This window comes from Schistocerca nitens, chromosome 7, assembly GCF_023898315.1.
Source record: "Schistocerca nitens isolate TAMUIC-IGC-003100 chromosome 7, iqSchNite1.1, whole genome shotgun sequence".
NCBI lineage: Eukaryota > Metazoa > Arthropoda > Insecta > Orthoptera > Acrididae > Schistocerca > Schistocerca nitens.
In genome coordinates, this window is record NC_064620.1 from 240856408 (window position 1) to 240883898 (window position 27491).

Consider the following 27491-nt stretch of genomic DNA (forward strand, 5'->3'; position numbering starts at 1 on the left):
CTTTTGTTCAGGGGTCAAGGTGTGTGGGCTCTACTATGCTCTCATTTTTGTCTTCTTCAAAACATTCTGGAGAATGTCTTGAACACTTGATTTAGAGATGTTGCTTCATTGCGATTTTTGACACCACTGACACACTACTTAACAGAGCCAGCTCACAAAAGGCTTATCAAATGTGTGTGTTGTTTACAGTTACCAGCTTCACCCTTTCTGATATGCCCATTCCCAGACTCTGCCCATAAAAATCTTTTCTTCAGCGAAGTTGCTAATGTTAGTGGATTCTCCCACTTTCCCTGTTGTGCCACATGCCTGGCAGCATTCGAGCTCTCAGTAGGCAGTAGTTATAAGGTTTGATTCATTGGTGTATGTGCCTATCAGCCTCTGAAAACTACAATTATGAATTCCAACAGTGTGTTTATGCACAGTTTTTGTAAAATGTAAAACTGAATGAAGGACTTAAAAATCTGATGTATTAGAAACAATGATTTTTACTGTAAATACCTGTTTCTTGTCATGTGCCTGTTCTGACTCTAATATCTTTCTTTACATGGTTATTTCTGTAATGGTGACATCATTCGACAATATTCTACATTATTTTCTGATTTATTGCTGCATTAATTTATGAGGAAAGAATTTTAGTCCCAGGGTTTTCAACTGTATGCACCTGGGCATGGCTTCAGTGAGCTATGTAACCATTTCTATCTGCAGTTACCATTGCTTCTGATTACGCACTTCATTTTCTATTTTTATTATTGAAATCATCTCCCTCAAACACACACACACACACACACACACACACACACACAGACAGACAGACCAGACAAGGGGGCGGGGGAGGGAGAGAGGGAGGAGAGAGAGAGAGAGAGAGAGAGAGAGAGAGAGAGAGAGAGAGAGAGAGAGGGAGGGGGGCGGGGGAGAGGGAGGAGGAGGAGAGAGAGAGAGAGAGAGAGAGAGAGAGAGAGAGAAAAAATCATATTCTCTTTCCCTTATTCACACATAATCGTGATGCAAAAGACTCTGAGAACAGGGCTAATTATAGTTGCAAACATTTTGTAGAAAAGGTGGACATAGTTTTTCATACACAAGACACAGTACTTAAGGCTTGATGTATGATTATTAAGATTTGTACATACCGTTGGAAAATCACACAAAACAATTCCAAAGCTTTTTTCGACATCATTGTAAGTTCTAGGCTTCAATATCAAAGTTTCTTGTGCTTTCTCCTCTGCCTGCTGTGAGTCATTCTGCTCACTCCTAACTTCTTTCTTCTTGCACTGCTTGTTGGCATCAGAGGCTTGGCTAGATGTGGGTGAGTTCACCTGTGAAGACAGAACACTCTGACTGTCATCGCACGTTGACACATCTATGTCGCAATCCCTTACAGAGCTGAAGCTTGTGCATGTTACATCTTCAGAATATTGTTCAGTCTTCAGCAGATATTTCAGATCACTTGAGTTTTCGCTCACACTGACACTGTCATTTATTTGTTGACTCTCGTCCAGTCCTTCCTCTTCGTTAATAGTTGAAACAGGATCATTCACACTTTTGTTATCATCTCTAATTTCACTGGGTAATAATTCATCCACCTCCCTTTCCATGCTAGATCCACATGCCTTTTCTGAATGTGTGCCACTGGCAACATTAACAGTTTCTAAATTTTTTCCTGAATCAATACCAGAAGAAACCTGAGAATTCAATGATACTAAGCTAGGGACACCACCGGTCGTGGACTTGGATGCTGATGCCTGTTGCTCCACAGTCTCAGATGGCACGAGTTCCTTCTTTTCATCTTTCCCAGCACTTCCAGACAGTTCAGATGTGGAAGAAGATTCTTTGAAATTAATAAGCTCTGCGTAACTCAGAATCTGAAACAAGAATTACCTCCTTTAAACTTGTAAATAAAGTAATATGGCAAAGCTGTGTACAACAAAGTGTTTCACAGGTGATGGTAAAAAATAACATAAGATAATTTACAGACTGATCTGGAAAAGGAATAAATGAGTCCTGTCTCTCTAGCTGATGACAACAATAATAAATTAGTCAGTAATGTCACTCTTGCAGAGGTTAGTATGAGGGCAGTTCAATAAGTAATGCAACACATTTTTTTTCTCGGCCAATTTTGGTTGAAAAAACCGGAAATTTCTTGTGGAATATTTTCAAACATTCCCGCTTCGTCTCGTATAGTTTCATTGACTTCCGACAGGTGGCAGCGCTGTACGGAGCTGTTAAAATGGCGTCTGTAACGGATGTGCGCTGCAAACAACGGGCAGTGATCGAGTTTCTTTTGGCGGGAAACCAGGGCATCTCAGATATTCATAGGCGCTTGCAGAATGTCTACGGTGATCTGGCAGTGGACAAAAGCATGGTGAGTCGTTGGGCAAAGCGTGTGTCATCATCGCCGCAAGGTCAAGCAACACTGTCTGATCTCCCGCGTGCGGGCCGGCCATGCACAGCTGTGACTCCTGCAATGGCGGAGCGTGCGAACACACTCGTTCGAGATGATCGACGGATCACCATCAAAGAACTCAGTGCTCAACTTGACATCTCTGTTGGTAGTGCTGTCACAATTGTTCATCAGTTGGGATATTCAAAGGTTTGTTCCCGCTGGGTCCCTCGTTGTCTAACCGAACACCATAAACAGCAAAGGAGAACCATCTGTGTGGAATTGCTTGCTCGTCATGTGGCTGAGGGTGACAACTTCTTGTCAAAGATTGTTACAGGCGATGAAACGGGTTCATCACTTCGAACATGAAACAAAACGGCAATCAATGGAGTGGCGCCACACCCACTCCCCTACCAAGAAAAAGTTTAAAGCCATACCCTCAGCCGGTAAAGTCATGGTTACAGTCTTCTGGGACGCTGAAGGGGTTATTCTGTTCGATGTCCTTCCCCATGGTCAAACGATCAACTCTGAAGTGTATTGTGCTACTCTTCAGAAATTGAAGAAACGACTTCAGCGTGTTCGTAGGCACAAAAATCAGAACGAACTTCTCCTTCTTCATGACAACGCAAGACCTCACACAAGTCTTCGCACCCGAGAGGAGCTCACAAAACTTCAGTGGACTGTTCTTCCTCATGCACCCTACAGCCCCGATCTCGCACCGTTGGATTTCCACATGTTTGGCCCAATGAAGGACGCAATCCGTGGGACGCACTACGCGGATGATGAAGAAGTTATTGATGCAGTACGACGTTGGCTCCGACATCGACCAGTGGAATGGTACCGTGCAGGCATACAGGCCCTCATTTCAAGGTGGCGTAAGGCCGTAGCATTGAATGGAGATTACGTTGAAAAATAGTGTTGTGTAGCTAAAAGATTGGGGAATAACCTGGTGTATTTCAATGCTGAATAAAACAACCCCTGTTTCAGAAAAGAAATGTGTTGCATTACTTATTGAACTGCCCTCGTATAAACAAGGGAACAGGGTGCTATCTGCATTTTTAATTGGCTTTCCATCTCCACTCTTTATCTGTACATAAGACAGCTCCCTCTGAGTAGATGGTTGTCGCCTAACTGCTGTGTCATCAAATGGGAACCACTGGGTGGTGTTCTGTTCCCTGTACTTTTTAACTGTGTCTTAACCAATTATTCAAACAATGGAAAATCCAGGATGGAATGGAACAATATTATGAAAAGGAAAGTTGCTACTCACCATGTAGGGTGTGTGTGTGTGTGTGTGTGTGTGTGTGTGTGTGTGTGTGTGTGTGTGTGTGTGTGTGTCGTCTATTTTCGACAAAGGCCTTGTTGACTGAACGCTTATATTGTGACAGTCTCTTTTGTAACCAATTATTCTACGTAAGAAACCCTACTCTTTTGATCTTTCGCCTTCCTTCATCCGATACTACAAAAAATGAACATTCATTCGATACCTACTTACCTCAACAAAGGGAGAGATAGATAGATAGATAGATAGATAGATAGATAGATAGACAGACAGACAGACATATACATAGATAAATATAATGTAATCAGATAGATAATAAATCTATTCACCAAGCGGCGGCAGGAGAACACACATATAAAAAACGTATTACAGTTTGTAAGTTTTCGGAGCCAGTGGCTCCTTTTTATGGCAGGAGGGTTGAAGGGCAAGAAAGAGGGCTGGAGGAAAAGGACTGGTGGAGTCCAGGAAAAGAGGTAGAGTTTGGAAAAGTCATCCCAAGTGGTCGATGAAATCTTAGGACAGGTAACAAACCATTTAACAACAGAAAGTCAGCTCTTATTATGGGATGTGTCCCATTCACAACTGCCACTTGAACTTATAACATAGGCTTAGGTTTAGTGCAACCATTTGTCTTTGTTGTAGACCCGGCAGTGAAGAGGTGACGACCATTACAGTTATGATGAGGCAGATGGGTGGACGGATAAACAGGCACAACCATACTGGTATCCACCAAGAACTGGAGTTTGTTACAGAGATTGGTAACAAACAATCGACAGCTGCTCTTCAGAACACCAGTCACCATCATTACTGACTTCCTGACATGTTTCCCATCTCGCATGGCAGAATGCATTTCTGTGCTTGAGGTCTAAACCTTCTGTGGTACCAACAGATCTTATTTGACGAAGGTGGTCGGCTGTGTTTTCCAGTGAGCGATGTCACTGAGGTGATGTGAATGGAATGTCTTGTTTGCAGTGCAGCAACTTGTGCAGTGAGCTCCATGATCTGCACCTGTAGTGGTGCTGTAACAGAACTGGCCGACGAGCTAACAGTCACTACCATTGCAGGTAAGTCCATAATTGTACTGCAGTCTGTGGTCTGCACTAACATGTCAAGATGTCCAGTGCAGACTATAACAATCTTCTGTGCATCTGAAAGAAACCACGAGAGCCAGATGTTCCTTACAATGTCCTCATTAACAGCATTGCTCGCTAGTGTTCGTAACCAGCACAGCAACAGCTAAGGAGTGCAGTCACCTAACTCCTCTGTGTGCAACTACTTATCAAGCTGTTAGACCTTGGACTGGGATAGATGCATGATCAGGGCATTATTCAGCGTCATGTATCAGTCAATGCTTGATGGTAAGGCCAAAATATCCTGCCATGTCTTCATTAAGTGCAGTGACAACATAACTGTACTTAGTTTCATCAGCTGTGACGTTAGTGAGCACCAATTCAATCTCATGTTGCATGAACTATAGAATGGGGTTCTGCTGCCACAAAGGTGGTCAATGGATAGTGCTGTGTGTGACACTGCTATATCTGTTGACATGCAGTAAATCGGTTCTTGATGTCTGAAGTACATGACGATGCAGTAAGCGGATGATGCGCGATTGATTTGCACTTGATGTTTGGAATGACACAGCACAGTTGCTATGCTAGTTGATATAGGCTGTTGCCTACAATCACTTGGGGTCACCAAAAATGTTGCGGCTCATAAGCTCTGGAGCTACAGAGATTTTTGGAGGATGCAATGTGCCAGGAAGCTGCATAGAAAATATAAGAAAACTAAGAAAATGAACATGCAGTTGCTAGCCTGTGTAGATAGTTGATATACACAATAGTGATTTACATCAAATTGAATAATGCATGAGCAGAGAGATACACCTGTATGTTCCCCACATGATCTGGGATTAGAGGGACAGACAATGGAAGAGAATGTAAGGAGGAGGTAGAAAAATGAATTAGAACAGTCAACGAGAGGACTAGAACAGGAGTAATGCAGTGCTGTTTGCAGCAAAACCTTAATGTGTTTTAGCATCTATGAGACACAAAGACCTTTTTTCCAATGTCACTATTTTCAAATTTCACAGGTGGAAAACCATCTCTCACATCTCTATCTTTTTTCATCATTTTCCTTTGTTTTTGCAGTCACCACCCTTATTCCATTCCCTGAACCAATCAAATGTGGATTTTTCTCTAACTTCCCATCCTTCCTTCTACTTTCTCTCTTCCTCACCATAGTATATTTGCTATTCTTTTGAGTTTTGTCCATCTCTGCCAATTCTTTACTTTTTGATTTTGTTCTCTGCTTCTACTGCCTTGTTTCGCCTTTTATCTTTGATCTGTTATGGGCAGTTTCTATACATGCAAACTTATAAAGAGGGAAGCTTCGGGATTTAACGCCAAGATGACAACAAGGTCACTAGATATGGAACAGAGTTCAGGTTACGGAAGGATGGAAGGGGAAATCGGCTGTGCCTTTTTCAAAAGAACCATCCAGACATTTGGCTTAAGAAATTTAGGGAAATCACGCAAAACCTAAACCTGGTTGGACAGATGGGGGATGAACCACCACCTTCCATAACCTGAGTCAAGTGTCTTAGCAATAAGCCAACTCACTAGCGAACCGTAAGTCATCGTCATCTGGCACAAATTAATTGTGAAGGTGACATTAACAAGGAGTAATAGGATAGAACATGTAATTTACACACACACACACACACACACACACACACACACACGTGTGCCCACACGTTCAGCAGAACTGCACATAACTAAGTGTGACAACGTAACCAAGTGGTGAAGTGCCAGACTAACAATCCAAAGGCCACGGATTTTATCCTGCCAGTCTTAGGATTTTAATCTGTTGCTTACCAAATAATGGAAAATCCAGGATGGAATAATGACAATATTGTGAAAAGGACAGATTGCTACTCACTATACGGTGGAGGTGTTAGATAGCAGATACGCACTACAGAAAGACTGAAAAAAAAAGTAAGTTTTTGGTGGTCTCATCAGCCAGAGGTAGTGATCATGTGTGTGTGTGAGACACGTTTGTACATTTGTGTGTGTGTGTGTGTGTGTGTGTGTGTGTGTGTGTGTGTGTGTGTGTGTGTGTGTTTATTGTCTAATTTGGATGAAGGCCTTTTTGGCCAAGCTTACTTGTTTGATAATCTTTCTGCGACTGAACATCTCCACTTTTTCATGATCTGTCATTTATCATTTTTTTAGACTCTGGAAATGAGTAAACTGCAGGCCTGGTCCACCTACAACTGTCTGAATTAGTCAGTTCAAAGGTTTTGAGGACAGCAACACATACCACCTCCAATAGGACCATGCTTTGTCGTGCACTGTGGTGTTCAAACACTCACTGCACCCCCCCCCCCCCCTCCACACACACACAAACACAAAAGGAAAAACTTAATTGAGGAAACTAAAATGTTTGACGAGGCAAAAATGCTGGCCAGCAATTCCTTTTGAGATCAAATATTCAGTAAAAATACGCACACTATCCTACCTTTCAGAAATACTAGTTCCTTGTGAAGGAGAAGGATAGGTCTCCCAATCTGTCACTTCTTTTTAACATCATAGCCTATCCCTCTTTCCTCCCTAAGGAAGGAACTAATGGTTCTAAAAGCAAGGATAGTGTTTGTACTTTTATGTGGGCATTTCAGTAGCACAGAAACTTTCATATTATGAATTTATTAAGTGATTACCATTTTCTGAAGCAATGTAAATGTTTTTGTTCAGGTAATATATGAGGGCGTGCGGAAACATAATGCCTCTGAATTTTTTTATGTGAAAACTCAAAGCTTTTTAAATAAATCAAACTTTATTAACATTCTACATCTTTATTCTTCTTGTCTACATGTTTTCAGCCCCTTGGTGCTAGAAGGCTCCAATCTATAGCCTGTAACATGGCTTTGTGCGACGTAACTGTCGGTGGGTGAGAAACAGCATGCTGTAATTGAGTTTCAAATTTGAACAGTTCATCTGTACATGAAGCACACACTCCTTCAGCATGACAATGCCAGACCACACACGAGTGCTGCAACATCTGCAACAATCCAAAGCCTTGGGTTCACAGTCATCAATTTGGCTCCATACAATTTTCATCTGTTTTCAAAACTTAAAGAGCATCTTTGAGGGTTACACTTTGATAGTGATGAAGCAGTGCATGTGGAGGTGAGGTTATAGCTCCATCAACAAAGTCAGACATTCTACAGTGACGGTATCAACAAACTGGTCTCTTGTTGGGAGGAACTGTTCATCACCAGGGTGACTATGTCGAAAAATAAATATCAAACAATGGAAACTCCAGGTACAAATATCAACATTGTAAGAAAAGACATACTGCTATTTACTGTAAAGAAGAAACATCAAGTTGCAGATAGGCACAATTAAGAGACACTTACATAAAGCTTTCGGCCACAGCCATCATCAGTAAAAGAGAGGCACACATCATTCACACATACAAGCAAGCACAATTCACACACACACACAACCATCAACTCCAGCACATCGGGCCCTACGTGCTGGAGTTGGCAGTCGTGTGTGCGTGAAGTGTTCTCGCTTCTGTGTGTGTCCTTTTTTTTTTTTTTTTCCAGCTACGGCCGAAAGCTTTATGTAAGCATATTTTAATTGTGTTTGTCTGCAACTTGATGTGTTTTCTTTATGGTACGTAGCAATTTGTCTTTTCCTACATTGTTGAAAAATAAATAAGCAGAGATGAAGAATGAAGATGTAGAATTTTAGTAATGTTTGTTTTATTTAAAAAGTTTTAACAGTGTTCACATAGAAAATTTGGAGGCATTACTTTTCAGCATGGCCATGTAGTGTTCATTTTTATTAAACCACAGCATTACTGAACCCTAGACTGAGCTCTTTTTTACTAGCAGAGAAATCATGGAATTCTTTTAGATAAGCTAAATCATTATGGTTTGAGGGGGGCAGTGCACAAATGGTTTAATTCATACTTAACTGGAAGAATGCAGAAAGTTGAAATAAGTGGTTCATGTAATGTTAAAACAACAGCTGATTCCTCAAACTGGGGGGCTATCAAGTACGGGGTCCCACAGGGTTCGGTCTTAGGTCCTTTACTGTTCTTGATATACATTAATGACTTACCATTCCACATTGATGAAGATGCAAAGTTAGTTCTTTTTGCTGATGATACAAGTATAGTAATAACATCCAAAAACCAAGAACTAAGTGATTTAATTGTAAATGATGTTTTTCACAAAATTATTAAGTGGTTCTCAGCAAACGGACTTTCTTTAAATTTTGATAAAACACAGTATATACAGTCCCGTACAGTAAATGGCACAACTCCAGCAATAATTATAGACTTTGAACAGAAGTCTGTAGTTAAGGTAGAATTTTCAAAATTTTTAGGTGTGTCCATTGATGAGAGGTTAAACTGGAAGCAACACATTGATGGTCTGCTGAAACGCCTGAGTTCAGCTACGTATGCTATTAGGGTTATTGCAAATTTTGGTGATAAGAATCCCAGTAAATTAGCTTACTGTGCCTACTTTCATTCACTGCTTTCGTATGGCATCATATTCTGGGGTAACTCATCGTTGAGTAGAAAAGTATTCATTACTCAAAAACGTGGAATCAGAATAATTGCTGGAGCCCACCCACGGTCATCCTGCAGACATCTATTTAAGGATCTAGAGATCCTCACAGTAACCTCACAGTATATATATTCACTTATGAAATTTGTTGTTAATAATACTACCCAGTTCAAAAGTAATAGCAGTGTGCATAGCTATAACACCAGGAGAAAGGATGATCTTCACTATGTAGGGTTAAATCTGACTTTGGCACAGAAAGGGGTAAATTATGCTGCCACAAAAGTCTTTGGTCACCTACCAAACAGCATCAAAAGCCTGACAGATAGCCAACCAACATTTAAAAATAAATTAAAAGAATTTCTAGATGACAACTCCTTCTACTCATTGGCTGAATTTTTAGATATAAATTAAGGGAGGGGAAAAACATTAGTGTCATGCAATATTTTGTGTAATTTAATATCTTGGACAGACATCTTTTATTAACCTGACACGTTCCACATCATTACGAAGTGTCGTATTCATGATCTATGGAACAAGTATTAATCTAACAGCCATTTAAGATTCAGAAGAATCACAAAAATTACCATTCGTTTGTTCTTCATGCCCTTCTCTGTATCAACACCAATTAATAGCTGATGCAGAAAAATGGCTGACAGTTCTCCTGCAGAAGTTCCTTGTGCAACAGAATTCACCCAATCTGATGATGAAAGGGTCTGAAAAAGAAAAAGAAAGTGAATAAATGTAAAGACTTTTTTCCAGAAAGTATCACACTTCATTTCAATTTCTTCTCATGCTCTTCAATGTGCAAGAACTATGCCTGACACACAATGAAATTCAATGTTTCCAACAGCCACATCACTTAACCCACCCAAGCAACAGAGTTCTGTGCCATCACAGGATAGCTGCTGTACCCAAAGTTGCGAACTGGCATCACTGTAGAGTTGGTGTGGCACCGTCTGTCAGTAAGAAAAAAAAAATTCATTTCGCAGTAATTATCACATCATTGTTTTTTAGCAAATGAAGAAACAAATAATTAGAACGTTTTCTTTACTTACGAGTAAACATCATCATATGCACTGACAGCTGATGGCCAATGTGTGAGCCAAATTCCATCCGTCACCAGCCCCTTGAATGTTGAAGTGATGGGTTCAGCAGTGTCATGTGTATCCCAGAATTTACAAGTTCTGTCGTATGAACCAGTCATTAAAAATCGCTCATTCAGTGGGTACATTGCAAGAGCTTAAAAAAGAAAAAAAAAAGGACAATAATCTTATAACTATAAACACTACTAAGTATTTCACTGTGAATTTTAGTGCACCAGTGTTCCCACCAACCTGTCACAGGTCCACCATGCGGCTGAAATGTGTGATATGGAAATATTAGTTTCCTCTTTCCACACATTTTGTACAATAACCTTGATGATGATTCAATATCCCATAAAGCCACCATGCCATTAGAAAAACTGCCTGCAATTATTCTGAAAATAGAGTTATTTCACTTTAACAGAAAATTAAAGATACACGAATTCATTAAAAGCTTGAAATATGGTAGTGAAATAATAAGAAATGAAACATTTTCACACCTATACAACTTAACAAAACAGTACAGTTGAAACACACAAAGATGGAATTACTCTGTTTACTACCAGTCTGCTCCTTCACATAACTAAATTTTTTCTTGTCTTTTAACTGATTGAGCATTTTACACGAAACATGGTAATTCACTACATAGATTGAAACCAGGTAATTCACCACATAGACCTACAATGTACCAATCCAATTGTACCTTTAACTTTAATACTTTTATAAATATCTAGCACACAATTAACCAAAATTACTGTTGAGCTAAATAAGTTGAAACTACTGCTAAATTTGAACCTTATCTTATTATAAATTAAAATATAATTACCGATTTCACATATTATTCATACACTTGTCTTTATCTTCTCCCACCAGATATTTAGTCCTCAGTGAGAGGCTAGAATTAAAACAGTTAACATCCACGTGTCAATGTCAATGTCTATGTTTAAAGTCTGCGCCTAGTTACTAACCAATTAATACTTCAATGTTGAAGTCTCTCGCACGATTCTTTTGAGCAACATCTCTGAGCCAATCAGCTTGAAAGTCTGCGATTAGTCATGAACATTTGGATACCTGTGTATAAGAATATTCCACTGAGTTGTGTCTTTTTTGTGAACACTTTTTTTTTTAGGGAAAATTATTGTGTGCCTAGGTATCAATTCACAAACATCTATGAGTGAATATATGTATGTATTTTTGTGTGTGAACTCAGTGGGACAGTTAGTCTGTGCTGTTTGGAAGTACAATGTGGGTGCGAGCTATGACTCCCCCTTATGAAGGAGAAATCTTCCTAGGGAGGAGAATGCAAATGTACAATTGGATTTTATCTTAATTTTAGCTCATTAGAATTTGACTAGGGATAACTGTATACCACTGCAAAATAGTTCCTTTTATGATGATCTCAAGTTTAGTCCTAGCAGATCTGTTAGCTGTGTTCCAATCAAATATACGTAGCTGGGTTTTACAAATAAAGCTAGATGACACAATAAACTTGCTGAATTTGCTCTTGTTTATTTAATAGCAACAGTTTATCAATGTTATCTGAGTAACTTCTGCATTTGCCAATTTGACGGACGTTCTTAAAGTCTTGCTTACAATTTGCGAAAAACCATTCCAACTTTTCTCAAGTTTGACCACACTTCCCAAAACAATTTTACTCCTCAGATGTAATGCCACTGACAAAAGTGTTGCAAGGCAAGGTAAGTCCACTGAATGCCTGAAGTTTGTACAGTTTTGACCACACAGAAATCTTCTCAATTATGGTATACTCTCCAGATAAAGCAAAATTCAGAATCTTATACAGTTCAGGAAATACAGCCCCTTGTAAGACTGATACATCTCAACCTTCTGAAGTCCACAATCCACTAAAACAGAAACATAAAGTCTGGACTCTTCAATTCACTAAAGCAGGAGCCACAGCTTCTTTTCTAATGAGTAAATCTGGACTCTCTCCAGTCTCTATCTGGACTCTTTCACAACTTAGCATCATTTCCTACCTTAACCTTCTATATCTCCACTATAACTTAACCTTATATATCCACCCTATTTCTTACAGTCTGTCTGAAACTGGCTGACACATCTATGCTGCTGTAAGGTAAATTTTAAACAACTGTGAACCAATTGGCCAATCTTAACAATGATCATAAAAAAAAAGTTTAAGGTATAACTGCACTTAAAAGCTGGTTTTAATGATACTAAACATCATATATTTACTAATCTAATCTCTCACAAAACTTATGTTAACTTGAATTTTCATTATCATGAGTTAATTTTGTCACTGAATTAAACACACACATCTTCTTCACATTTCACTAACAGACAATGCCATTCATGTTTTGATTTAATAACACAGTTGACTAAAAGCAAAAATGGGACAAGCAGATTGAGGCTGAGTGTTCCTACATTACATGACCTTATGTGGGTGGTCTCCCTAAGCAGAGGTAACAATAGTTATTTTGGAAATGTTGCAAGACAGGCCACCTCCGGTGCTAAATTTTTAATGAATATGTGTTTAATGAATATGTCAACAACAAACCAGTTGAAAAATACAAAATCCAGCCATCCACTCTTAGATGGCTTAAGTGTATGACCATCTCACATGTTTTAACAGAGACAACGTCTCTTTGTCAAGCCTTTGAAACGCATGCCCTGCAAATGCCTGGATAACCTGCAGCATCTAACAAATACTACCACTTTTGGTCACTAGGCAACACAAACTGGTAACTAATTGCATCTGTGGGTTTCCAACTTCTTTACCTTTGAAAGTGTGCAACCAACACCTACCTATTAGAAGAGACAATGTTTTCTGTGTTGCATTTTAAGACAGGTGTCCCCTTGGTGCTGGTGTCATCTTCAGAATGTAAGGAGTGAGTCATAGGACAGCAGTTTACCTCAGGGCACTCCTACTTGACTGTGACACACCTGGCCTTCAGGAATAAAACAATATTCTCTTTAGCAGTGAACTTTAAACATGCATCTCGCTGGCCCACGTGTTGCCTCCCAACTCACTCAAACTCACGGGCAGTCAGCTCTGAGCGGCATGTGTTAAAGACACAACCCCAGATAACCCTGGTCCTCGCACAGAGCAATTGCCACATGGCACAATAAGCCACATACAGCACTCAGCCCAGCATTCCATTGGCCTGCCCATATATGTTACAGAACACAACTGGGTCCTCCTCTGTTAGCTCTCAAGAGGTGACACTAGCAATTAACTTGTTAAAATACTATTTATGAATTATTCTGTCACTTTCTAATATTTGTATATAGGGTAACTAACTTGGCTAACTAGTGTCATCATCATCTTGAAGGAAAATTAACTCATCAAATGAGAGTTATTAATGAAAGTCTCACCAAACAAACTTCTGATTATATGAGGAAATGTAGGGAAGACTGGCCATTAATTTGAATAAATGTGCAAACAAGTGAAACTTAAATCAATAGTCTAGTAATCTTATATAGTGAGAAACAAAGTCAAATTTAAAACAGTTATCAAAGATGTCTATCCAAGTTCACTGTAAAATTCTTAAAATTTAATTTTATTTTATTTTTGAGGTTACATATGTGTACTCCAATGTACTTCATCTGCGTACACTTTACTACTATAAAGGCTGGGGACCTGACAATAACAAAATATCCGAACAACTTACAGGAATGCAGCTGGGAGATGTCTTCAGCAACTGCCAATGTTTTGTCGGGTGCACATCCTGTCATTTTCAAGGCATAAATGCAACAAGGGAGTTCTGTGCAAGAATATTTAATACCTCAGTAAATGCATGAAGACAACACATACACCATAAACAACTAGCACCACCACACAAACAAAGATGACTAGTGTCCAAAGTGATCAATGGTGTATATTTACCAAAGATGCTGTAACTTACCAAACGAGAAAGCGCTGGTAGATAGACACAATAAAAAAACACACAAATTTCAAGCTTTCGCAACTCAAGGTGGTTTCATCAGGAAAGAGGGAAGGAGAGGGAAAGACGAAAGGATGTGGGTTTTAAGGGAGAGGGTAAGGAGTCATTCCAGTCCCGGAAGCGGAAAGACTTACCTTAGGGGGGAAAAAAGGACAGGTATACACTAGCGGGCGCGTGCGCATGCACGCACGCACGCACATACAGACACAGGCAGACATCTTCCCTCTTTCCTGATGAAGCAACGTCGGGTTACGAAAGCTTGAAATTTGTGTGTGTGTTTTTTATTGTGTCTATCTACCAGCACTTTCTCGTTTGATAAGTTACAGCATCTTTGTTTTTTATATATATTTTTTCCCCACGTGGAAAAGAGAGAGAGAGAGAGAGAGAGAGAGAGAGAGAGAGAGAGAGAGAGAGAGAGAGAGAGAGAGGGGGTGAGGGGGGGGGGTGAGGATTCCAAGCAGAATTTAAACAAAAAACCTCCTCCTATAATTATAAGATCATTAGCTAATTTAATCACAACTGCTTTCGTAATAATACTATACCAATTGCTGGAAGTGCATGCCAGAATCCCTGTATTATACACTCCTGGAAATTGAAATAAGAACACCGTGAATTCATTGTCCCAGGAAGGGGAAACTTTATTGACACATTCCTGGGGTCAGATACATCACATGATCACACTGACAGAACCACAGGCACATAGACACAGGCAACAGAGCATGCACAATGTCGGCACTAGTACAGTGTATATCCACCTTTCGCAGCAATGCAGGCTGCTATTCTCCCATGGAGACGATCGTAGAGATGCTGGATGTAGTCCTGTGGAACGGCTTGCCATGCCATTTCCACCTGGCGCCTCAGTTGGACCAGCGTTCGTGCTGGACGTGCAGACCGCGTGAGACGACGCTTCATCCAGTCCCAAACATGCTCAATGGGGGACAGATCCGGAGATCTTGCTGGCCAGGGTAGTTGACTTACACCTTCTAGAGCACGTTGAGTGGCACGGGATACATGCGGACGTGCATTGTCCTGTTGGAACAGCAAGTTCCCTTGCCAGTCTAGGAATGGTAGAACGATGGGTTCGATGACGGTTTGGATGTACCGTGCACTATTCAGTGTCCCCTCGACGATCACCAGTGGTGTACGGCCAGTGTAGGAGATCGCTCCCCACACATTGATGCCGGGTGTTGGCCCTGTGTGCCTCGGTCGTATGCAGTCCTGATTGTGGCGCTCACCTGCACGGCGCCAAACACGCATACGACCATCATTGGCACCAAGGCAGAAGCGACTCTCATCGCTGAAGACGACACGTCTCCATTCGTCCCTCCATTCACGCCTGTCGCGACACCACTGGAGGCGGGCTGCAAGATGTTGGGGCGTGAGCGGAAGACGGCCTAACGGTGTGCGGGACCGTAGCCCAGCTTCATGGAGACGGTTGCGAATGGTCCTCGCCGATACCCCAGGAGCAACAGTGTCCCTAATTTGCTGGGAAGTGGCGGTGCAGTCCCCTACGGCACTGCGTAGGATCCTACGGTCTTGGCGTACATCCGTGCATCGCTGCGGTCCGGTCCCAGGTCGACGGGCACGTGCACCTTCCGCCGACCACTGGCGACAACATCGATGTACTGTGGAGACCTCACGCCCCACGTGTTGAGCAATTCGGCGGTACGTCCACCCGGCCTCCCGCATGCCCACTATACGCCCTCGCTCAAAGTCCGTCAACTGCACATACGGTTCACGTCCACGCTGTCGCGGCATGCTACCAGTGTTAAAGACTGCGATGGAGCTCCGTATGCCACGGCAAACTGGCTGACACTGACGGCGGCGGTGCACAAATGCTGCGCAGCTAGCGCCATTCGACGGCCAACACCGCGGTTCCTGGTGTGTCCGCTGTGCCGTGCGTGTGATCATTGCTTGTACAGCCCTCTCGCAGTGTCCGGAGCAAGTATGGTGGGTCTGACACGTTGGTGTCAATGTGTTCTTTTTTCCATTTCCAGGAGTGTATTATGTGGGATGATAGGTGCCAAGGCAATGAACCACACTTTAGCAGATTGCTTAGATGTTTTAAGCATGTGTGATGCTTATGCTCAATGAAACTGGCCCAACACAGTCCTGAAGGTCTGACTGATGCATGACATGCCACAACTGCACGCGACATAGAAGACACCCAGCTTTCACACACTGAGATCATCCTTTACAGACCATAGAAGGGCTCTAATGTTAGACAAGTCATCGAGAACACACTTCACTCCCTGGGTTTCCACAAAATATGACCAATTCTGTTGGGTATGCTACTTGTGTAAGGCAAATAGGATAAGTAGTGAGTCTGCAATACATCGGATCAGATAGTAAACACTGCATCCTTTGAATGCAATCCTGCTTATCCAAAGCCACCTGAATATTCACTTCATGACAGAGGTGGAAAAGGATGGATGCCTTCCACTCCTTGATGTGTTGGTTAGGAGGAAGATTGATGGTAAGTGTGGACATGTCGTTTACAGGAAGCCAACTCACATTGATTTGTATCTTTGGGCTAACAGCTGTCCCCCATCCAGCTCAGCGTAAAGGGGTACTTTATGCCTTAGTTTGTAGGGCCCGCATCATCACCTCAGATTTTGAAAGTTTGTCAGCTTTGTCGGCTAACTTCGAAGTCATCTTTTGCCAGAATGGTTATAGTGAAAGACGTACCAGATGTGTGTTGTGCTACTGACCAACCTCGAACTGGGTGAGTGATGAAAATAAATTGCTCCTAAGTACATGGCCCTTTTTCCCCATGCAGGTAGCATTTCCTACAAGATTGGTCATATTCTGCAAAAACACTGCGTGACTTGTGTTTTTCGACCACCATCAAGGGTTACGGCCTTTTTAGGATTTCTAAAGGATGACCTCGGTTTGCGAAAGATGGGTGTCTACTGTATCCCTTGCAGTTGTGACATGCCACACATTGTTCAGACCATCAGGACCAAAGCAGATTGTATGAGAGCCACACATTCTTACAACATCTTAGCAATCTGTTACTGCAGAACAATACCTTGACAGATTGTGCTATGGAATACAACACAGAAATCCTAGTGCACACTTCCAACTATTGGTATAGTACCATTAAGTAAACAGTTGAGATTAAAATAGACAGAGACAGATTTTTGTTTAAATTCTGCTTGGAATCCTGCTCTTTCTCTGATCACACAATGGAAGGGGGTGGCAGAGATAGGATCACATTCTGATGACTTCAAGATGTTGCATTCAGTAATGAGGACCTAAGATATTCCATTCAGTTATGTATATTTAGGACTGATCAGAAGCACCAGGCTCTAGTTTAAAGGAAAAGGAAGTATTCGCCTCTGGAATCTTTTCTTCATGGTACAGAACAAGAGAGCAAGAGTTTATTCTATCTATTTACTACAGACTGTAACCTAATTTACAGTACCAACTTTCCTGGACTGTTAGAGAAATTTAGCACCAGTATGATTTTAATGAGTGGAGGCTTCACTAATTTGTCTGAAACAACCTCAAAGAGCAATGGTTCTCCATAATGGCAACAAATAAGGACATTTCACGATATAAATAGATAGCCTTCGTGACCGATGTCAGCCTTATTAAAGTTCTTCTATATGTACCCGCTACATCATCTTATAAAATGCTGAAGTACTAAAATAACTGACACTTCGATCTTGTTGTAGTGACCTTCATCAAGGCAAAGATTAATTAGCTGGGTAGTGTGTGCCTCAGCATAATGGTGTCATAAAATTTTACTGACCCAAAATGTCATTGGTCAATGTAAGGAGAGAGGGAGGCAGACAATTTGTGGGCTACACAGCCTGGTAGCCGGATAATAATTGGTGACAAGAAGCATCCACAGCTATTTTCAAAAGTATCGGTGATGGGTTGGAATAAATTCAACAACCTAACACACAGGCAATCCAGCACACAAGAATTGCTCTAAAACCAACAGAAGAAGAAATCTGAGGAACTTACAAGAAGACTCTTGGTACATGGACAGTACTGAAAGCATCGCAAAGTGTCATAAACCTGTTATCATAGAATATCAACAAGACAATGATGTCAGTACTGACTGTGGGGCTGAACTTTGCTATTTCACCCACATGGACCTTTACAGAAAAAATTATTCAGCCCATTGATGCAGCACTATGACGAGTCCCACAAGTTAAATCTGAAAGGGTAAGACAAAAAACAGTCAGAATCTTACAAAGAGCCAACCCATCCAAACGTAACATCTCTTGGGAAGAAAGAATTGCCACAATTGTAACAGATATTATGCAATATGAATATAAAATGTGTTGTGTCTAGACAAGACAGCCTAGACACAATGAGAGGAAGCCGAAAGGCACACGCTTAAACTCACGCAGGCTGGCGTGAGGTCTGAAACAGGATACGTAATGAATGCTATAAAGAAAAGTACGTAGCTTCTGGAATACTTAACTTTAATCCACATTTGTAGAACATCGCTCTTGATGATACATTAATAGAATCTCAATATCAATGGAATACGGCGCCTTGCTAGGTCGTAGCAAATGTAGCTGAAGGCTATGCTAACTATCGTCTCGGCAAATGAGAGCGTATTTGTCAGTAATCCATCTCAGGCAAAGTCGGCTGTACAACCGGGGCGAGTGCCAGGACGTCTCTCTAGACCTGCCGTGTGGTGGCGCTCGGTCTGCAATTACTGACAGTGGCGACACGCGGGTCCGGCGTATACTAATGGACCGCGGCCGATTTAAAGGCTACCACCTAGCAAGTGTGGTGTCTGGCGGTGACACCACAAAATGAGTGCTTTGTTGAGTTATCCCATCACCCAAAACTTCAAGCGTTATCCAACGGCAAAGATTATGAAGAAGACGGGAGCCTTAATTAAAAACTACATAACAAATTGCGACACAGCCAGGGGACACTTCACCAGTCGTTAATGGGATCAACTCACCTACCTACCTACAGTCGGAGCGTGGAATGTCAGATCCCTTAATCGGGCAGGTAGGTTAGAAAATTTAAAAAGGGAAATGGATAGGTTAAAGTTGGATATAGTGGGAATTAGTGAAGTTCGGTGGCAGGAGGAACAAGACTTTTGGTCAGGTGATTACAGGGTTATAAATACAAAATCAAATAGGGGTAATGCAGGAGTAGGTTTAATAATGAATAAAAAAATAGGAGTGCGGGTTAGCTACTACAAACAGCATAGTGAACGCATTATTGTGGCCAAGATAGACACAAAGCCCATGCCTACTACAGTAGTACAAGTTTATATGCCAACTAGCTCTGCAGATGATGAAGAAATTGATGAAATGTATGACGAGATAAAAGAAATTATTCAGGTAGTGAAGGGAGACGAAAATTTAATAGTCATGGGTGACTGGAATTCGTCAGTAGGAAAAGGGAGAGAAGGAAACATAGTAGGTGAATATGGATTGGGGGGAAGAAATGAAAGAGGAAGCCGCCTTGTAGAATTTTGCACAGAGCATAACTTAATCATAGCTAACACTTGGTTCAAGAATCATGAAAGAAGGTTGTATACCTGGAAGAATCCTGGAGATACTAAAAGGTATCAGATAGATTATATAATGGTAAGACAGAGATTTAGGAACCAGGTTTTAAATTGTAAGACATTTCCAGGGGCAGATATGGATTCTGACCACAATCTCTTGGTTATGAACTGCAGATTGAAACTGAAGAAACTGCAAAAAGGTGGGAATTTAAGAAGATGGGACCTGGATAAACTGAAAGAACGAGAGTTTGTAGAGAGTTTCAGGGAGAGCATAAGGGAACAATTGACAGGAATGGGGGAAAGAAATACAGTAGAAGAAGAATGGGTAGCTCTGAGGGATGAAGTAGTGAAAGCAGCAGACGATCAAGTAGGTAAAAAGACGAGGACTAATAGAAATCCTTGGGTAACAGAAGAAATATTGAATTTAATTGATGAAAGGAGAAAATATAAAAATGCAGTAAATGAAGCAGGCAAAAAGGAATACAAACGTCTCAAAAATGAGATCGACAGGAAGTGAAAAATGGCTAAGCAGGGATGGCTAGAGGACAAATGTAAGGATGTAGAGGCTTGTCTCACTAGAGGTAAGATAGATACTGCCTACTGGAAAATTAAAGAGACCTTTGGAGAGAAGAGAACCACTTGTATGAATATCAAGAGCTCAGATTGCAACCCAGTTCTAAGCAAAGAAGGGAAGGCAGAAAGGTGGAAGGAGTATATAGAGGGTTTATACAAGGTCAATGTACTTGAAGACAATATTATGGAAATGGAAGAGGATGTAGATGAAGATGAAATGGGAGATACGATACTGCGTGAAGAGTTTGACAGAGCACTGAAAGACCTGAGTCGAAACAAGGCCCCAGGAGTAGACAACATTCCATTAGAACTACTGACGGCCTTGGGAGAGCCAGTCCTGACAAAACTCTACCATCTGGTGAGCAAGATGTATGAGGCAGGTGAAATACCCTCAGACTTCAAGAAGAATATAATAATTCCAATCCCAAAGAAAGCAGGTGTTGACAGATGTGAAAATTACCAAACTATCAGTTTAATAAGTCACAGCTGCAAAATACTAACGCGAATTCTTTACAGACGAATGGAAAAACTAGTAGAAGCGGACCTCGGGGAAGATCAGTTTGGATTCCGTAGAAATGTTGGAACACGTGAGGCAATACTAACCTTACGACTTATCTTAGAAGAAAGATTAAGAAAAGGCAAACCTATGTTTCTAGCATTTGTAGACTTAGAGAAAGCTTTTGACAATGTTGACTGGAATACTCTCTTTCACATTCTGAAGGTGGCAGGGGTAAAATACAGGGAGCGAAAGGCTATTTACAATTTGTACAGAAACCAGATGGCAGTTATAAGAGTCGAGGGACATGAAAGGGAAGCAGTGGTTGGGAAAGGAGTGAGACAGGGTTGTAGCCTCTCCCCGATGTTATTCAATCTGTATATTGAGCAAGCAGTAAAGGAAACAAAAGAAAAATTCGGAGTAGGTATTAAAATTCATGGAGAAGAAGTAAAAACTTTGAGGTTCGCCGATGACATTGTAATTCTGTCAGAGACAGCGAAGGACTTGGAAGAGCAGTTGAACGGAATGGACAGTGTCTTGAAAGGAGGATATAAGATGAACATCAACAAAAGCAAAACTAGGATAATGGAATGTAGTCATATTAAATCGGGTGATGCTGAGGGAATTAGATTAGGAAATGAGACACTTAAAGTAGTAAAGGAGTTTTGCTATTTAGGGAGTAAAATAACTGATGATGGTCGAAGTAGAGAGGATATAAAATGTAGATTGGCAATGGCAAGGAAATCGTTTCTGAAGAAGAGAAATTTGTTAACATCGAGTATAGATTTAAGTATCAGGAAGTCGTTTCTGAAAGTATTTGTATGGAGTGTAGCCATGTATGGAAGTGAAACATGGACGATAACTAGTATGGACAAGAAGAGAATAGATGCTTTCGAAATGTGGTGCTACAGAAGAATGCTGAAGATAAGGTGGGTAGATCACGTATCTAATGAGGAGGTATTGAATAGGATTGGGGAGAAGATAAGTTTGTGGCACAACTTGACTAGAAGAAGGGATCGGTTGGTAGGACATGTTTTGAGGCATCAAGGGATCACAAATTTAGCATTGGAGGGCAGCGTGGAGGGTAAAAATCATAGAGGGAGACCAAGAGATGAATACACTAAGCAGATTCAGAAGGATGTAGGTTGCAGTAGGTACTGGGAAATGAAGAAGCTTGCACAGGATAGAGTAGCATGGAGAGCTGCATCAAACCAGTCTCAGGACTGAAGACCACAACAACAACAACCTACAGTCTGGTGAAGAATCAGGCTAGAAAACTATGTCCCTTCATAGGACACACAGAATCATTTGTGATAGATTTTTCTTCAATTCATCCAACTTCTATAGGGGGTAACATGTACAGAAAACTGATGTAATTGTTATCTTTGACATTAAGGGTCTTTACCAATCGGTCAAAGAATGAGATTAGCAGTATCATTCAGGAGTGAATACCACCCAATACCTGAGACCTGGTTTGGTAATTTTGTAATGAATCTTTCACCTGAAATAAATATTATGAATAACACCCAATAGCAGCTCTCGCGTCCGTCGTAATTTAATATATTATTATTGTTGTTATTATTTTTTGATTGTTACCGACTTACGTGGTGGGCCTTAATAAAAATGATATTTCATTTTATTTTGATTTACGATTAAATGCTTTCCTGACGTTCTCCTTTTTAACAATATTAATCTCAAATTATTTGAATGTTAGACTCGCTGAATCTTAAAACATGAGCATATAAGTTGAACAATGTAATAAACTTTTCATATTAATTTCCTCAGCTAGTCAGTTCACTTTAAAGCAAGAAATCTTTAGTTATTAATTACAATTGTGGCCCACACACGCGCGAGAGTATTTTTCTTACCTACGTTAATCATTGCCACGTAGTCGGAGTCCTGGTTCTGGCTGTTGGCTATGGTACTGAAAATAAGAATCTTAAAGCTACGTATTTCTGCAACTTCGTGCGGCTGTGGAGAAAAATTAATATTATGTTAATAGCGGGCAAGTATTTCGCTTCCGCTAATTTTCATAAGTTAATATCGCCACGTAATGGCGTCGTTGGCTGCATTGGCCGCTGTGATTGTTGAACTGTAAATTACTTGAATGCAGGTTAATTCAAGGAAGGCGGACATGAAATCGGGATCACCTCTTACAAAGTAAAAGTGCACAATAATATTCAATTAATATATTATCTGCTTAACTCATACAAATATGCTTACATTTGCCAGCACTCGCAAGATGTCCGCCTATACACAACAAAGACAAGAGAGGAAGTGAAGACGACTAAAAAAATTAACAAAAGAGCGTATCTTGTCGTCTCTTTAGATCACTTTGTTATATTTGTTTGCATTGCATTTCTCGACAGAGAAATTATTGTTTTACGGCTACATGATAAAAATATATTATTCAATTTTTTAATGTCTCTTCTTTATAAATACTGTTTTTTAAGTCTTTTCGTAATATAGCACTGGGGACGCTATACAGCAGACATCTTCATGGGTGCATTCGAGAAAATGCTTTAAGCTCTGCATAGTTCTGCCCACCCGATTGGATGACACATTCATCATTCGGGCACACGGAGAAGCAGAGCTGCGTAAACTACATCAGCACATTAACAGTCTGTGTAAGAATATCCAGTTGATATTAGTACAGGAAAGTAACTGTATGACTCTTTTCCTGGATGTGGAGGTCTACAGAATTCGCAATGGAATACTGGGACACAAGGCTACTGAAAATCTACCCACATGACTGGTCTCTACACAATGAAACCCATCATCATCTGAACCATACATATTCGACACTACATACGCTGACTGAATAAGCCCACAGCGTCAATCAGAAAAACAATACTAAGCGAGGACTGAAAGATCAGTGCAAAACCTTCCAAGCCATTAGAAATGAAGGACTGTATGTGATTGCAGGGCAGTGGCCTCACAAGAGACTCCTGCGACCAGATAAACAAGCAGCACATGCTCTGCTGATGTAGTTTCTCTACAAGTTAACAGCATGAAAACAATGCCCACCAGAAGCTTGTCACTGACTGGTAGTGTGCTAAGTCTGCAGCACAGCCCCCTTCCTCTCTCCTAACATTGATACATGATATTTTAGGGCCAATAAAATTCTTACAAATTTGGCACAGTTGTTCCTATGACGACCTTAGAAAGGCACTATATTCATTCGGCCACTCCCCAACTAATTAGCCTATGCCCTGATGAAGGGCACCACAACATGTCTTAACAAGATATGGCAGTGCACCAAGAAGGATCTTAATGAGGACATTCTACGTATGCTTTGCTTTCATACTCACAAAACTGTAAAACAGTGGTAATGGGCGGATAATATGTGTTGATTTATTTCAGAGCTTCTTGGGCAGACCTTCCCTCCTGTTGATATAAATGCTACAGCCATGACAGAGGCCAGTACTGAAGGAAGAAGAGACTGTCTTCCAGAATTAACTTAGAGCCTAAAAATATATGTACCGTATTTACTAGAATCTAAGCTGCACTCGAATCTAAGCCGCACCTGAAAAATGAGACTCTAAATCAAGCAAAAAAATTTTTCCCGAATCTAAGACGCACCTGAAATTTGAGACTCGAAATTCAAGGGGAGAGAGAAGTTTTAGACCACCCCTCCAAATAGAAACAAAGTTGGTTCATTGTAACATGAGACACAATTGAGGTCGAATGGATGAAGATACAGCTGCAGTAGTGTGGTTCGAGTCGTAAGCTTAACAGTTAAGCTTTACCAAGTAGCCATTGCTGTGTGTCAGGCGCTCCGTCCATATTTATATGGGTACCCTTCCTTTTTCAAGTGCTTCGTCTGGTTTGAATCAATTGCTTATGAGTGTCGCCGCTCGCGGCATGGCTTGGTTTTGTGCGCGCTACCGTGGCTTACAAAAAAAAAGAGAAAGAGAGGAATTGTCTCATAACCGAAACAGTGGCAAGAGCCTGCTATTTGTTGTTACTTACTCTGCTTTGATAATGATCAACAAGAACCAAATAATAGACTGCGTATGATAGCATTTATTCCGAACGAGAGTTAAGCGAAAATTTTTCTCCGTTTGAAAATCTTTGCAGACGCCTCTTTAGTACATTACATTCTGCACAGAAATTAGTCATCTTAGATTCGTGCATCATTTCTGACTGTATCACTATTCAGCATAAGAATAAAACGAATATAAACATGACTTATATGTATATTCTTCCGCGTTTGCTGTTGTCTCACTCTAGTTTCATAGTTCATTAGGCAGACAGAATTTAAATGAGATAGCAGCAAACACGAAAGAATACATGGCATAATGTTTACAGTCTTCTACCTCTTCTTTTAATTTATTTACTGACGCATAGGTTTTGGCGCCAGTATTTATCTTCGTGCATGCAAAGCATGCCTGTGTAGTGCTACATATATTAGACAGCAGAAGCTAGTTGTGGTGGCACCTACCAACATTTTTCAGAACTTCCGCTTACTTTGCACTCGATTCTAAGCCGCACGCGGTTTTTTGGATTACAAAAACCGGAAAAAAAGTGCGGCTTAGATTCGAGTAAATACGGGTCTGGTCGACCTCCCAAAGTTTTCCTATCTCTATTTTACATAAGATAGGCTTTGGCAAAAGAAAGTAAATGTTTTAAATATAGTAGTGATAATTTTCTGGCATTGTTAGAAGCAAAACTGAAAAAAAAGGTGTTTTTGTTCATTCAGACACACTAAATCATTTTAGAGATATTTTCCTTGTGTCAGAAGTGTGCTAAATATATACAATTAAATATACACAATTACATAATAATAATAATTGTTATATCTATGATAGTATTATGAAAAGAAGAGACAGACTCAGTATATAATGGAGATGTTGCGTCGCACACAGGCTCAACAAAGACTGTTAACAAGTAAACTTTTGGCCAGAGACATTGGTCATGTGTATGTGAGTTGTGTTTGCATGAATGAATATATGTGTGTGTGTTTTTTGTCTACTTCAGAAGGCCTTCTGGCCTAAAGTTTACTTGTTTAGTAGTAGCAGCCTTTTTTTTTTTTTTTTTTTTTTGGGTGGGAGGTGGGGGGGGGGGGGGGGTCGTGGACTAGTTTGGAGCCTCCTGCTGGAGACCACTTGTAATCTCCATGGAGCAAGGGTGAGCAAAGAAGTTCCTGTACCATGGAAGAACTCTGGCACCACAGAAGACGAATATGATGTATATAAGCGATTGTTGTTTTCTACTACTCACATACATGTTAATGAGATGTCTTTGAGACAGCAATATTAGTTGGTTCTGGAAGCAGTAACTTTCCATGTAACTTGTAACTGTTTATGAATGTTTGGGACACTACACAGAATTAATTGAAACCAATCTACACTTTACTTAAGTAGAGAAGTAATGTTTTGTTTCACAGCCATTTCACTTAAAGAAATCTGCACAGTAGAAATTAGTTTGATGCGAAATAAGAGAAGGGCACAGCATAGCTGGACCCTCAGATAAATCACAAGAATTGCGAGGTTGAATCTCTACACCCACGTAATGTGGAAGTGTTAAGGCAGCAGTGTTATGTGCAGCTGCATGGAGTAATAGGCCTACAACAGATTATGTTCAAGCAGTCGAAACATCACCACTCAAGTTAGATACAGCAGTCATCAGTCATTGATAAACACTCCGTATAGCGACCGTATGGTTATAAGCGGAAATGGCAGATAAAAAACACATTGAAAGGAAGTAATCGGCAAAAACAAAGCCAGCACACAGCCCTCAATGACTGATCCATCACCAGAGTGCAGCCTACATCATTGTGATGCCAACACACAGCCATCATCAACGACTGATCCATCGCTAGAGCGCAGTCTACACCACCATGATGTCAGTACGCAATCTACACCACTGCAATGCCAACACACAGGCTAAACCACTGTAATCATCATGCAGTACGACTACAGTGAGCTACATCACTATTTCACTTCAAAACTGTTTTTGTTGGTGTAATGAGGTGATTCGGTAATATTTGTGAGTTTGTTTATGCCAGTGATAACAAGGAAAATGTCGACAAGAAGTTAATCTGGAAATGAACTGGAAGGCATACAGAGATAGTCTTCACAAGTAACACAAAAATCTAATGAAAAATTTTCAAAGATCAATAATAGATTCGTACACATAATAGACAGTCATGATAAATTTCAAGTGAATATTAATGATAAGTTTGTACAGCTACAGCAAGACTTATGAAATCTGATTAAAGACACTCAAGAGCGAGTAATGGGAAACCAAAACAGACTGCAACAAAAATTAGAAACTTGGATTAAAGATGCTCATGAAGCATTACAGGTGTGTTTAGGACATAAGCTAGATCAAAGACTCAATGTGTTAAGAGAAGAAACACACACCGAAGTCTTGAAACAATGTGACTTAGTTCGGGAAGAGATACATGAACATATTAAAGATTTTCATACGAACGTAGATAGTTTACACAAGTTTGCAGATACAGAATGTAAATTGGTAAAAGATCACATCAGATGTGCAAACACGGACAGAAGTTTTAGAACAGAGAAGCGGCAACAGAGATTCTGTATATTCACACAAGATACATTCAGGTATGGAGGAAAAAATACATGCACAGTTACATCAGAAATTGCAGGAGACTTCACCCACTTTACGTAATGGGCAGCTTTCTTGGGAGGAAGTCGCTAACAACATCAACGATC

The 27491-nt window shown here is 40.6% G+C and overlaps 1 protein-coding gene across 1 annotated transcript in view; it reads right to left on the bottom strand.

Annotated features, from left to right (window-relative positions):
• LOC126195552 (uncharacterized) overlaps positions 1 to 27491 on the bottom strand; it is a 322158-nt gene that overhangs the window by 12506 nt on the left and 282161 nt on the right. Inside the window, exons 24-28 of the mRNA XM_049934175.1 lie at positions 10575 to 10717; positions 10296 to 10479; positions 10109 to 10196; positions 9825 to 9953; positions 1131 to 1862 (exon numbers count right to left, since the gene is read on the bottom strand). Coding sequence (XP_049790132.1) covers positions 1131 to 1862; positions 9825 to 9953; positions 10109 to 10196; positions 10296 to 10479; positions 10575 to 10717 — 1276 coding nt within the window. The remainder of the gene's footprint in view (positions 1 to 1130; positions 1863 to 9824; positions 9954 to 10108; positions 10197 to 10295; positions 10480 to 10574; positions 10718 to 27491) is intronic.